The sequence below is a fragment of the Natrix helvetica genome (genome assembly GCF_964273705.1).
Source record: "Natrix helvetica genome assembly, chromosome: 1".
In the NCBI taxonomy this organism is placed as follows: domain Eukaryota; kingdom Metazoa; phylum Chordata; class Lepidosauria; order Squamata; family Natricidae; genus Natrix; species Natrix helvetica.
This window is the reverse complement of record NC_138548.1, coordinates 130,133,345-130,146,412: the sequence shown is the minus strand read 5'-3', so window position 1 is coordinate 130,146,412 and position 13,068 is coordinate 130,133,345. Positions and strand designations below refer to the sequence as shown.

At 35.5% G+C, this 13,068-nt stretch overlaps 1 protein-coding gene across 2 annotated transcripts in view; it reads right to left on the bottom strand.

Annotated features, from left to right (window-relative positions):
* The window catches only part of CYP27C1 (cytochrome P450 family 27 subfamily C member 1), a 30,528-nt gene that overhangs the window by 3,859 nt on the left and 13,601 nt on the right, over positions 1–13,068 (bottom strand). Inside the window, exons 5-8 of one of the 2 annotated variants that reach the window (XM_081936547.1) lie at positions 12,716–12,879; positions 8,773–8,939; positions 5,530–5,608; positions 3,293–3,496 (exon numbers count right to left, since the gene is read on the bottom strand). In XM_081936547.1, coding sequence (XP_081792673.1) covers positions 3,293–3,496; positions 5,530–5,608; positions 8,773–8,939; positions 12,716–12,879 — 614 coding nt within the window. The remainder of the gene's footprint in view (positions 1–3,292; positions 3,497–5,529; positions 5,609–8,772; positions 8,940–12,715; positions 12,880–13,068) is intronic. The other variant, XM_081936548.1, reaches the window with a different exon arrangement.

Sequence of the window (13,068 nt, the reverse complement as noted above, 5' to 3'; positions counted from 1 at the left end):
GGGGGGTGTCTCCTTTTGGATTAGGTTGGTAATTGTGTTTCTTTGGAATCCGTTGGAGATTAATACATTTGTGAGAATGTGTAATTCAGTTTTCAGCTAGGCGTTTGGTTCTGGAGATGAGGGTCTTGGCTACGGAGTTGATCTGTGCAGGGTGGTGATGGGATTGTGCGTTTAAGTAGTGGTTGGTGTGTTTTTTTCTCCTGTAGATGATATGTCCTAGGGAGCCTTTGGGTTTTTGTAGATTAGGATGTCCAGAAAGGGAAGTTGGTTGTTAGCTTCTATTTCCATAGTAAATTGTATTTTGGGGTGTAGGCTGTTGAGATGTGTGAGGAAGTTGTCCAGTTTTTTCCTTCCCGTGTGGCCAAATTACAAAAGTGTCATCTACATATCTAAGGCAGAGTTTGGGTTTGTGTTCAGATTTATCTAAGGTGTTGGTTTCAAAATGTTCCATGTATAGGTTTGCATTGACGGGTGAGAGGGGTGACCTTGATGACATTTCTAAGTAAAAATAACATTTCAAGTTGCATAGTTTTGTTCTGTCATTTGTATGATGTTACTTAAGATTGGAAATTATTTTATTTTATTTTATTTGGATTTATTTTAGTAACTACGGTATGTTCTTAATTATTTTTAGACTTCATTATTAATGTTTTTCTCTTATGCAGACACACATATATATGTTGTTCTTAGATGCAAAGTTGTGTCCAACCCATCGTGATCCCATGGACAACGTTCTTCCAGGCCATCCTCCTGAGTCCATTTAAGCTCACGCCTACTGCTTCAGTGACTCCATCCAGCCACCTCATTCTCTGTCGTCCACTTCTTCTTTTGCCCTCAATCTTTCCCAGCATTAGGCTCTTCTCCAGCAATTCCTTCCTTCTCATTAGCTGGCCAAAGCTGATCACATACTGTACATATAGAAGGGTTCAACACTTCTTTTATTCAACATTTAGATTGTATCTGCCTTAGGATGTAATAAATCTGAATTGAATTGCTCTATTCAATTTATCTACATTTATTCCTTCTTTTCTCTCTTGATCAGAGCAGATCTCACTGGATCAGCCTAGGTTCAAGAGCTCTATGATTTCCTCACAGCAGCTTGCTGTCTTCTTCTATTTTTGGTTCTATTGTATACCTTTGGGTCAGTTTTTGACTCCTAGCAACTGCCTGGATAAGTCTCTGCAGTTTTCTTGGCAACGTTTTTCAGAAGTGGTATGCCATTGCTAGTTTGCTAGGGCTGAGACAGACTGACTGGCACAGGGTCACCCGTCTGGCTTTGTACGTGAGGTGGAATTAGAGCTACAATCTCCTGCTTCTAGCCTGATCCTTTAATCAAACTGACTCTGTCTTCTTCTATGAATTGACTTAATTTGCTGAAAATTGAAGGAGTTGCCACTCTTGTGTCACAGAGATTCAAGCTGGCTTCTTTCACAGTTTCAGTAGAGGGATTTGTTGATCGTGATGCTGAGCATAAATTCTAACACAAACCACTCATGACATCTGAAATGAGGCATAAGCAGTTTGCAAGCAGTGGGAGCATCCAGAAGCATGATGGAGATTGCCACAAGCAGTCTGCAGGGCACTTCAGGATGCAGCAATAAAACTGAGAGACCCCCTCCACTGAGATTGTTAAATAACATGAAACATGCATGTGGAAAGCTAGCATGAGCTGTGAATGGCACTGCCAGCTAAGCAAATCCCTGCAAATAGGGGAAAAAGGTCAGCTGGTGCAAGGAAGCCATTTTCACCCTTATGACCAAGCAAGGAGGGACAATATTAGTACACTGAAAAGGAATAGAAATAGCAATAGCACTTAGACTTATATACTGCTTCAAAGTGCTTTACAGCCCTCTCTAAGAGGTTTGTAGAGTCAGTGTACCGCCCCCAACAATCTGGGTCCTCATTTTTACCGACCTCGGAAGGATGGAAAACTGAGTTAACCTTGAGCTGGTGAGACTTGAACTGCCAAATTGCAGGCAGCCAGCAGTCAACAGAAATAGTACTGCAGTACTGCATTCTAACCACTGTGCCACAATAGCTCTTTGATAGCCTAACCCTAATCCTTAACAAACTACCTTCTAGGTGCATTGATACCCATCATCCATTTTCTATATACATTAATTAAAAAACAACCTACCCCAAGGCCAAAACTGTAGTTAAGTAGCAGAAAAATTACACATATACCAAAGTCATGTCTCTTTTTATCGTAGATATGTACAACCTTGAATAATGAAACTTTTGATAGCAAGCATTACCTGTACTCTTGGATAGGGAAGAATCAAATATCTTATGTTCAAACACTTAATGAAAGGTTGCCTAGAAACTCACATTCTTTTGGCATGCATCTGAGAAGATTGATGCACAGTTTCAATACAAGGATTCAGAGAGGAAAGTAGCCTTTTGTTGCGCTATATTTACCTACAGGACCTGCTGGCTCTTGTTTTATATAGTTTTATGTAGCTCATTCTTATGAAGAAAGTGAATAGAAGATGTGGGAGATCCTTCTTTCCTTTTCTAATCTGTGATAGCATCTCTTCAGCTACAATGTTCTTAATCTTATTGCTAATAATAATTGTGGTGCAATTGATTCTTTCTCCACATCCTCATTCAAATTCAAGTAGAATTAAAAGGGCCATTTTCACATAAAGCACCAATTTTTCTAAAGAATCTACAGGGCATCTGGAATGCCTAGTTATTATCTGGAATTGGTAGCAAAGAAAACTCAGTTTTTCTTTTTCCACACCAAGTGTTTGGACTGTAAAAAGAAACCAGGGCAGAAAAAACTTTGAATAGCTGTCCTCTGAATCACCAAACCTGCCTAGCCTTTAAGAAGGCAAGATAGGGAGTATTTTCCCCCTCTGGCTTTAGCATTAAATCAGGGCTCCTAACCTTGCTGACTCAGAAGATTCAAGGAGAATGTTTGTTTAATAGCTCTTAGCTTATTCTAGATAAAAACACCCAATAAGTGGGAGGGGGAGGGGAAGTCATTCCCCTCAATCTTGAGGAATGGAAGGAAAATAGAGTGGCTATTCAACCTTGTTATCTGCAAGCCCTGTCACCATTTAAAACAGCCCATAATCCTCTTCCACCTCTAGCTTAGAGGAAGACAGAGAGAAGGTGCCAGGAGTCCAACATCTTCCTCTCCGATTCAAATGGTTGGAGTGGTGCTTTTCAGGGAATATAGGGCAGTAAAAGGATTTTAAAAAGTAGTTGCTTGTTCATTGCATGTGTTTCCTTATACTATAACATTTTTTCCCAACTAAAGCAATTTTAGTCAGTATAACTTGCTTACCTGTATTAGTGCAAGATGAATTTCCAATTCAGCAATTCGCTTGCCTATGCAACTTCGAATGCCATAACCAAAAGGGATGGATCCAAAATTATCTACCCTATCCATATTGGTTTTCCTTAGCCAGCGTTCAGGTTGGAACTCCTTTGCTGAGGCAAAATTCTCTTCCTGATATGAAGTAGCATAATGACAGAGTGCCAATTGTGTCTAATAAAGTAAATATATTGTAGTATATATATATCAATCCCCAAGTGCCTGTACTTTTTATAATTTCACAAATATCAATAACAGTATGACAAAAATGTTTAACATGTTATATATTGCTTCAAAAATTATTTCAAATAAAATCACAATAGCCTTCAGTTAGTGTAATAGTCATGGTTGCAATTATGACAACAATTAGAATAATAATTGTATTTATCAAGTTAGCATTTAAACCTGCCAGTATTTTTTTACCTCATAAAAACATTATTTTAAAATTTACTCAGTATTTTGTGGGAGGGGGAATTTATAACCAAAGTCTATCTCATCAGATCCACCTTAATTAGATTTAATAAATTAGTAATGCAACTTAGCAATTCAATGACTGTTTTAGAAATGTGTTGCTGTCCACAATGTATTATAAATCACTACTGAGATACTTTGGGTCCCTTTCACATGGCTGCTCTCCCCAACATAAGCAACATTTTTACACTTGTGCATTTGCTGGCAAATAACCTAGTTTTCCTTTCCTTGAGCAAGGTCAGTACTGAGTACTATTCACTCCAATTAATCAGAGAGTACAAAAATGAGACCTGGCCAAGAGTCTACCTTCTTTTTTGTTCTTTCATCAGCACAACTATGAAGAAAACATTTTTTAAAAACAAAATTTAATTGGACAGAAATGACAAAGCAGGATTGATGGTAGAATTGGATTTTGAAGGTGGAGTAAAATGTGAGTTCTCATTAGTGGGAAACTCTTTACCCAGCAACTCAGAACCAGACTGCAAAGCTATCTTGATTATTAACTTAGTTTCCCAACTCCCATGGCAGTTCCATAACATGGAGGAATAACACTAGTCCACCCATGTGGCAAAGAATTAGGAATAGAAGATAAGGAGTAGGTTCTATTGCTTTCTCTAATATGTGCTATATTATTCCTGGTCTAACTTTGTTGGTCAGGTTTTTTCCACATTATTCAGTGCCATAATTTGAGGAATGTTTAAGTTCTTTGTTAGGTCTGGACAGATATTGTTCAACTGTCATCAATGGTTATTTCAACAGCATATCCATTATTGTGAAGGTAATGTGATGTAACATATCTGACCACAAAGGGTAAGTTGTGAAAGTTGCTGAATTGATATTTCCTCAAGAAACTGTGATACCCTGTATCTCCACAGAACTGTGCATATTTTTAATTCTATTGAAATTCGGGAAATGTTTTCCACCAATCACTGAGCAGGATTTAAACCAAAATCTAGTAGCATACTGGTTCAATCTGAGGAAAGCTTTATGGGATTTGAAGGAACAAAAATGACCTGAACAGCAGAGTACAAGAATCAGGGTGTTTTCATTACTGAGCAGGGAAACAAATTATTAGGAAAAGTGAAACAGGAAAAATATGCTCATCTAAATAGAATGCTATGTTCTAACTCACTGGTGTAAAATGAACTTTTATTCAATATGCAGACATTTTAAATAGTTTTTTTTTTTAGCCGAATTTCTAGAGCTTTGATTCTTCATTAGGAATTCCATTAACAGGTTCAAAAGCCTGAAAAAAATCAAATTCCTATTCTAGAGTTTCACATAAGAATACTATTTATAAATCATAATTCAAGGATAGGCAGTTAAGAGGTACACTTTTTTTCAGTTCTTAAAGTAATAATCTCAGATTAAAACTAAATGAATCAAATCTGAGATAATTTCTTAGCTCATACTTTTATATACAGTGGTACCGTGGTACTCAACTGCTTTTAAAGTCATCGAATTTGGTATTCAATGCATTCTGACACAAATTTTTTTCCTGGTACTCATTGTTTCCTTGGTAATCAATTTACAAGCTAGAATTTGTCATTGTTGGATGCCTTGTAATTCACTATATTATTCCTTATGGGAAAAATGTGTTTGGTACTCACAGTTTTTGATACTAATCTCGCCTCCTCAAAGCAATTAACAATCAATACTGAGTTACCACTGTACCCAAAATAAACCTGCAGCTTATTTTTTTCTCAGTCTTTTGATAGAATCATTACCCTACTTACCCCTTTAGGTATCAAGTAGCCTCCAACAATCATGTCTTTCTGCGTAACTCTGCCATTTCCTGGTAATACTGGAAATAATCTATAAATAGGTGTCAATTAGATATTTAGTGTCTGTATAATTATATTCAGAATATTCTGATGAGAATACATTACATTATTCAGGATCACAAAAAATCTTAGAGAAATTGTGAAGAGTTTCAGATTGTATAATTGTTAATAGAATGAGATAAAATATTAAAAGTGTTGAATAATTCAACAAGATATAATAAAATCCTGATTTCACAGAATATAAATTGGTTGAAGCAAATGTAAGAAACAGCTTTTAAAGATACGTCTGAATATTTTTTAGCTTTAATGTCATTCTTCTAAAACTAGTGTTCATAGTTTAACCATTAAACACACCATCATATCTGGTAAAAATAAATGTAGGAAAAAAAAACCCTAATGCAATGTGATCAGTAATCCAAGGTAAACCAGACAGGTAACTTGACCAGATGAGCTAATTCAACTTTATTGTAAGGCTACATATTAACAGAATCTTGCAAGTCTGAAAACACAAATCTCCCACCAACACTTTTAACTGCCTAATCCTTTAGGGCAGGTCTTTCTTAAGTTTTGTTCTCTGACTCTTAAGCCATTGGGGAATCCCCCCTCTCCTGTCTGATCGTTTCCTAGGCAGTATCTCTTCCCATCAATCTCACATGCCATTACAAATCCTATACAATTTTAGCTAGAAATATTCTCACAATGTTCAATGGAGTGACTTTATAATTAATCAGGCACATATTGCACAATACAATGATAAAGACAGTGAAACATCCTTTTTAGCTAGAAATCATACAAGGCAGTTACAATATATTTCTAGAAAGGACCACTGTATACAATGTACTTCTAAGTAAAGCAATTTGCTTAGGGTTTTGGTCTTTTTTTGTATAATTTTTGTACAGAATAAATCAAAATAATGTTTAATGCTATAATAGAATTCATTGGAGGCAATAAGAAATTTTAAGAAATTACATATTTGTTTATTTCAGGCCCCCATCTTTCCATCTTGCCCTAGAAAATGATGATTTCAGAAGAATTTATCCAATTTCATAGAAAATAAGTCCATTCTTGTTCTAGTTGACAAAGTAACCTTCATGTTCAAAGGTTGTATATTTCCCATTATCTTTACTAAGAGAATATATTTATTCATCATTATTTTCTGTTTTCTAAATTTTCTGTCAACTAATGTTGGAGATAGAGTTCAGATTAAAAATAATGGGAAATTGTATTTTCCTGTTTGAAAATGAAACAGCATGAACTCTGAGGTCTTGTGCTCATTCTCTTTGCCTTATAAGAAGAGACTAAAAGCTTCTCCTTTAGCTTTTGAACATACACACACACACACACACACACACACACACACACATATACATATACATTTGTTTTCGTAGATTTTCACAGGTGTAGGTATGCTGGTTTTGTTGTATTCGGGTCTTTTCCCGGGTAAGAAAAGACCCAAATACAACAAAACCAACATACATACATACATACATACATACATATTCAAAAGCTATATAATACAGCTTTTGAAAAAACTGGGACAGCGCAGTTGCTCAGCGATTAAGATGCTGGGCTTGATGGCTAAAAAGCTCCCATCCTCGCCTTAGCTCCTGCCAACCTAGCAATTTAACAGCATGCAAATGTGAGTAGATAAATAAATACCACTTCAATGGGAATGTAACAGCACTTTATGACATCAAGTTGTCCACATGACCATAGAAATGTCTTTGTACAATGCTAGCTCAATAGCCTTGAAATGGAGATGAGCAACGCTCCCTATAGACTGCAACAACTAGAAGAGTAAAATCTACATTTTTTTTCAAAAAAAAATGTTTTGACATGTATAGAACTAAATTTTCTAGTGTAGTCAAGTAGTCTAGTACCTATTGGTAATTAATAAAGATAAACTATTATTTATTTCTGTCTTGTTTTAATCAGAGGGGCAAACTATAAATCTATAAACTGAGTTCAGACACAGAATTTGAGGATCAAATGTTTAAGGGAAGCTTTTCTATGTCTTCTCACTGTATATAAAAAAACAGTAAGAAGGGAGGCATTAAAGTGGGCAAGTGTTGGCACGCAAAAAACCCTCTTCACTCTGTGTCTAAAAGGAGAATAAATAATTTGCTAGCTCTTTTATCCCTATCCATGTTTTCATTCATGTTGTATGAATTTGTCTGACAGTTTGCAAACAAACAAAAAATGAGGAAAGTTTATCAGCTGCAAAGCCACTTTTTCACCTGTATTTCTGTATGTAAAATCTTTTCCAAATTGTGATAGAAAATGATAGCTTTTGGATAATCAGGATCTTCCCAATACTGTAGCTTTAATTATGGTTGTAGATTTTTTTGATTGGGATAGATATATATTCTACATGGTACCTACAGACAGAAACTATAAACAGAATATTGAAATTCTTGTTCAGAGTTGGTAGAATGCTGAGTTCCTGAACCCAGAAACCAAGAGATATGAAGTAATACACAATGTCAAAAACAAATCAGAATCAAAGTCACCAAAGCCACAATGTTGTGAAGAAAAAAGTTGTGCTTCTATTTAAACTAAACTACAGCAGTGCTGAGAAGAAAATAAAATATCTTGACTTCTAGCTGGCTTAGATCAAGAGCTGGTTCTGAATTAAAACAAAGTTCTTCTATGAAAGGGCCTTTTAATACTTTAAGCTAAAATTGATCATCCAAATTTAGCAAGTCTGATACTCTGTTGATTCTAGTACTTTGATTCTAATGCATATAATATTTAGTTAACGTTATGAATATATTACAGAAATATAGTATTAGGTGGCCTTTGAGCTTAACATTTGCACACATGAATATGTCAAATTGTTTGTAGTATTTATCAGAATTGGTGTCTATTTCTCATTATCATCTATACTCATTAAAAAGAACCCCCTTCCTAAAACTAAGCTGTTTGCCATTAAAAATATGAATAGCAGCCCAATCATAAATTATTTATCACATTATTCATTTTAAAAAACTATTAGTGTAACACAAACTACTCCAATATGAAGAATAAAAAAATGCAAGGAAAATATGATAATGGGATCAACTGAATTTGATTTAAATATAAATGTATATATATTGAATCTACGGTATATATCTTTTCTTATAAGCGTGCAGTTTAGATCCAATCTATTGTAATGAGAATGTTTACAATGATCATCTTACATTTTTATACACTTACCTTAAGGTTTCTTTGAGAAGAGCTCTAGTCATTGGCAAGTTGGGAATATGGTGTGCATCAGGAACTTTATCTTTTCCCAAATTATGAACTATCTCTTTATAGATAGAATCCTGCACTTCTGGATGCTTTGCTAAAAGATATGTTGCCCAGGATAAAGTGAATGAAGTCTTGGAGCGGGGTGGGGTGGGAAGAGAAGAGAGGTGAGGAAAGAAGAGGGATGTGATATTGTTCATTAAATAAGAGCATTTTTCAACCAATGATATACATTTGGAATCAAATCAAGCTGTATATGTCAGCCCTCAGGCTGCCATCCAGGGGGACCCTGTCCATCACCATGCCCACCATGCAATGCTGCCACGTTGATGTTGCCTCTCTGATGTCGATTGAGCCTATAGCTGCATGTGGCTCTTCTACCTGGGTGCAACTGCCTCCTCTGATGTAACTCTTCTACACGGGTGCAACTGCCTCCTCTGATGTAACTCTTCTACTCGGGTGCAACTGCCTACTCTGATGTAGCTCTTCTACTCGGGTGCAACTGCCTACTCTGATGTAACTCTTCTACTCGGGTGCAACTGCCTACTCTGATGTAGCTCTTCTACTCGGGTGCAACTGCCTACTCTGATGTAACTCTTCTACTCGGGTGCAACTGCCTACTCTGATGTAACTCTTCTACTCGGGTGCAACTGCCTACTCTGATGTAACTCTTCTACTCGGGTGCAACTGCCTACTCTGATGTAACTCTTTGCTCGGGTGCAGCAAACCAGGAAAGAGACTATGATGACACTGAGTGGAGGTGTGGCTGGAGGTGTGGGTCATGGTGATTGGTGATGGTGGGTGGGTGTCATCTGGGTGGAGTTGTGGCTGGAGCTGGGTGGGGTAATTGTATATATATGGGTTATGGTGTTAACTTGGTTAGAACTGACTTGGATTTGATTACCTTTGTATCATTATCATTTAGTGCTGGTCATCACGTAGTTTGTTAGATAGAGATATAAGTTTTTAACTAAACAATCTGTTTGTATGCAACGTGAAAGCCGGAACGTGACAGACTATCAATCATGGTATCAAATAATTATCAGACAACACGGCCTTGGTTTTGCATGTTGGCTTTTCAGAGAATCTAATTCCCTTTGCATAGAATTGTAGCTTTTAAAATTGCTTATTTTATAGTATTTATATGGTTGCCCAATTTGAACAAAAGTGTACAAAAACTGTATACAAAAATCTTCCGCCCCCAGGCAGTTATAATTAAAATAAATGATACAACTGGAGATCAGAATTTTATTATATTCCATCAGATCTGTTCATCCTGTCCCAAGCTCCTAATGAAAGAACTAAATCTGCTTTATTATAGCCTGCAGGGTTGGGCATCAAAAGCAAGCACCACCACAATTGAAAGCTCACTTCCTAGATCCCATGAAATGACTTTATTTAAAATAAAAGACCTGAAGCATGCCCTCCCTACTAGAGCATTGGACAGATACAATGGGGAAAAACAGTCCACAAATATAGCAATAGCAATAGCACTTAGACTTATATACCACTTTACCTTGCTTTATAGCCCTCTCTAAGTGGTTTACAGAGTCAGCATATTGCCCCCAGCAATCTGGGTCCTTGTTTTACCAACCTTGGAAGGATGGAAGGCTGAGTCAACCTTGAGCCTGGTGGGATTTTAACTGCCAAATTGCAGTCAGCCGGCAGTCAGAAGTAGCCTGCAGTACTGCACTCTAACCACTGCACCACCGAGGCTTAATATGTGCTCCAATGCAGTGTACGGTTTTATAGATGATAACCAGCACCTTCAATTGCATACAAAATCATATGGGAAGCCAGTGCAGATCCCAGAGTAGAAGTATTACATGGACCTACAGAGGAATCCCCATAAGTACCTGCATGACTGAACTCTATACCATCTGTAGCTTTTCAATAGCCTTAAGGGGCAGCTTTATGGAAAGCTTGCTTGCTTGTTTCCTGCCTTTATTATTTTACAAATTACTCAAGGCAGAGAACATACCCAACACATCTTGCCCCCTTATTTTCCCCACAACTACTCTGTGAGGTCGGTTGGGCTGAGAGAGAGAGTGACTGGTCCAAGGTCACCCAGCTGGCTTTTATTGCTAAGGCAGGATCTGAATTTATAGTCTCCACTTTACAGCTTTGATGACATTAGCAACAGCTAATCCCTAATCATCTCAATTGTATGTTTCTGCAACTTTCTGAACTTTCCAGTGTCCTTTTTGAGGAGTCTACAATTACAATATCAACAGTTTTATGGTGATCAGACTTGTTCTCAGTATTCCCAGTACATTTTCATCCAAACATCTTCTTTTCCTATATTAAATATAATACTGTACACTACTGCTAAAGTAATTGACATTTCTCTTTTTCCATTCTTCCATCTTCCATTCATTGTTCCAATTTCCATTTCCCTTAATGCTTATAATACAATTAAGTGCTTTCAGTTTTGAGTTTTAATTCAGCCCCACAAATATTAACTTGTATTTCAAGTTCTGTGTATGCTTTTAATAGCTATCAAAACACATGTCATATTCTTAGAATGAAATTTACAATGGCATTTCATTTTTTTTCTCCATCTCATGAAAGGGGAAAAAGAGACATCTTTTCCCTTAATTCTGATCTCATTTCTTTCACAGCATTTTACAATATTCTCTCACAAAAATTCAGTTTTCAACTAACTATGTAACAATTTACTGTAATCTAAATAATATTTCTTCTCAGATCCTTCACCCCTTCTTCAAAATTGGCAGAATCCTAAAGAAATATGGATTTTACAGACTTAGAACTTATTGTACACGCCTCCCTGAAGTTCAAGTCTGTATCTTTTACAGCAGCAGAAAACTGACTAAGTGATAAATATTGGTATTCCTTAAGAGGATAGAAAGGAGATTGGAGAATGGATTTATTACATTTAACTGGAAAATAATTTCATTTAGACTTTTTTGGGAAGGCAGACCAACTTTGGAGATTGGACTTATTATATTTAACCAGACAACAATTGATAAGAGATGGTATTAAGAAATAAATGTGAACATTTGATCCAGGATGAATCAGTGTTAGCTTCTGGGTAATTTGGAATATATAAAAAGCTGTGATAAATTTTCTATGAGTTGATTATAATAACAATTTGTTAACAAATGGTTTTGAAATTCTAATGTTGTTTTTTTATTATTATTGTTCTTCCTGTTAATTATTTTGTCATTAACATAGTATATAGATGAAAGATTAATAACTTGCAAATAAAATTAGTAGATTAAAATTTTGGGACCCATTTCTCAAGGGATGGGAAATTAATATTATTGTAATATATTTTAATTTGTATTCAGCTAGAGGCAATAATATGTGTTTATGTGTTAGTTTCTTTTTTTAATGCAGTTTTTTAATGTCTTGTTTGGATTGTATTTTTCTTTGTTTGTTAAAAAAAATTGGAGTTTTGTATTTTAATTTCTTTTCATTAAAATAAAAATGGATTAAAATGCTTTTGTGCCTATATTTGTTAGTAGAAACATTCTGATAAAGAAACAGTCTACTGTTAAATCCTGGCTTGCATGGAAACCTCCCATATACAGTTGCATTTGAAAGGATCTCTTTCTACATACATATGACACGTGTGTGTGTGTGTGTGTGTGTGTGTGTGTGTACACCTTGAACTTCAGAGAAAGAGTGTGCCATGTCAGTGAAAATTATTTATTACAATCCATTCATATGTACATTAAAAAGCAAAAATAATGAAAATTGAAGACCCAAACTTTACTATGTAAAATACTGCCCTAATTTATCCACCTACATAAGTATAAAAGAAATTTAATATTAAAAGATAAAATAGTTGTTTAAAAATGATTTTATTGTATTTTTATTTATGTTGCATATAAGATACTTTGGGGCATGGATATCCAGAAACATAGGATATAAATAATGAACTTACTGTGTCAACACCTGCCAAAAGCATTTCAGTCATATTGGCATAAATTTCTTCTATTGTAAGCTCTTTTCTCCTAAGCAGAGTTGTGAGTAATCCACCTTTTATCTCTTTTCCTTGATCTAAAAGGGACTTTATTTCATTTATTTTATTGTCAACATGAATTTGACCTTAGTGATTGAAAGAGAAGAAAAACAAAGAATGTTTATCAAAATTTGAAAATTAACTTCTTATGCTGTTATCATCTTCTTTATAAAGTAGCCTTTTTAAAAATATATTTACCTTCAATTACTTTAAAAATGTTAAATGTCTTACTATCTTCAATGCTGGAAAGTAATTTATTTTCTGTCTACGGAGAT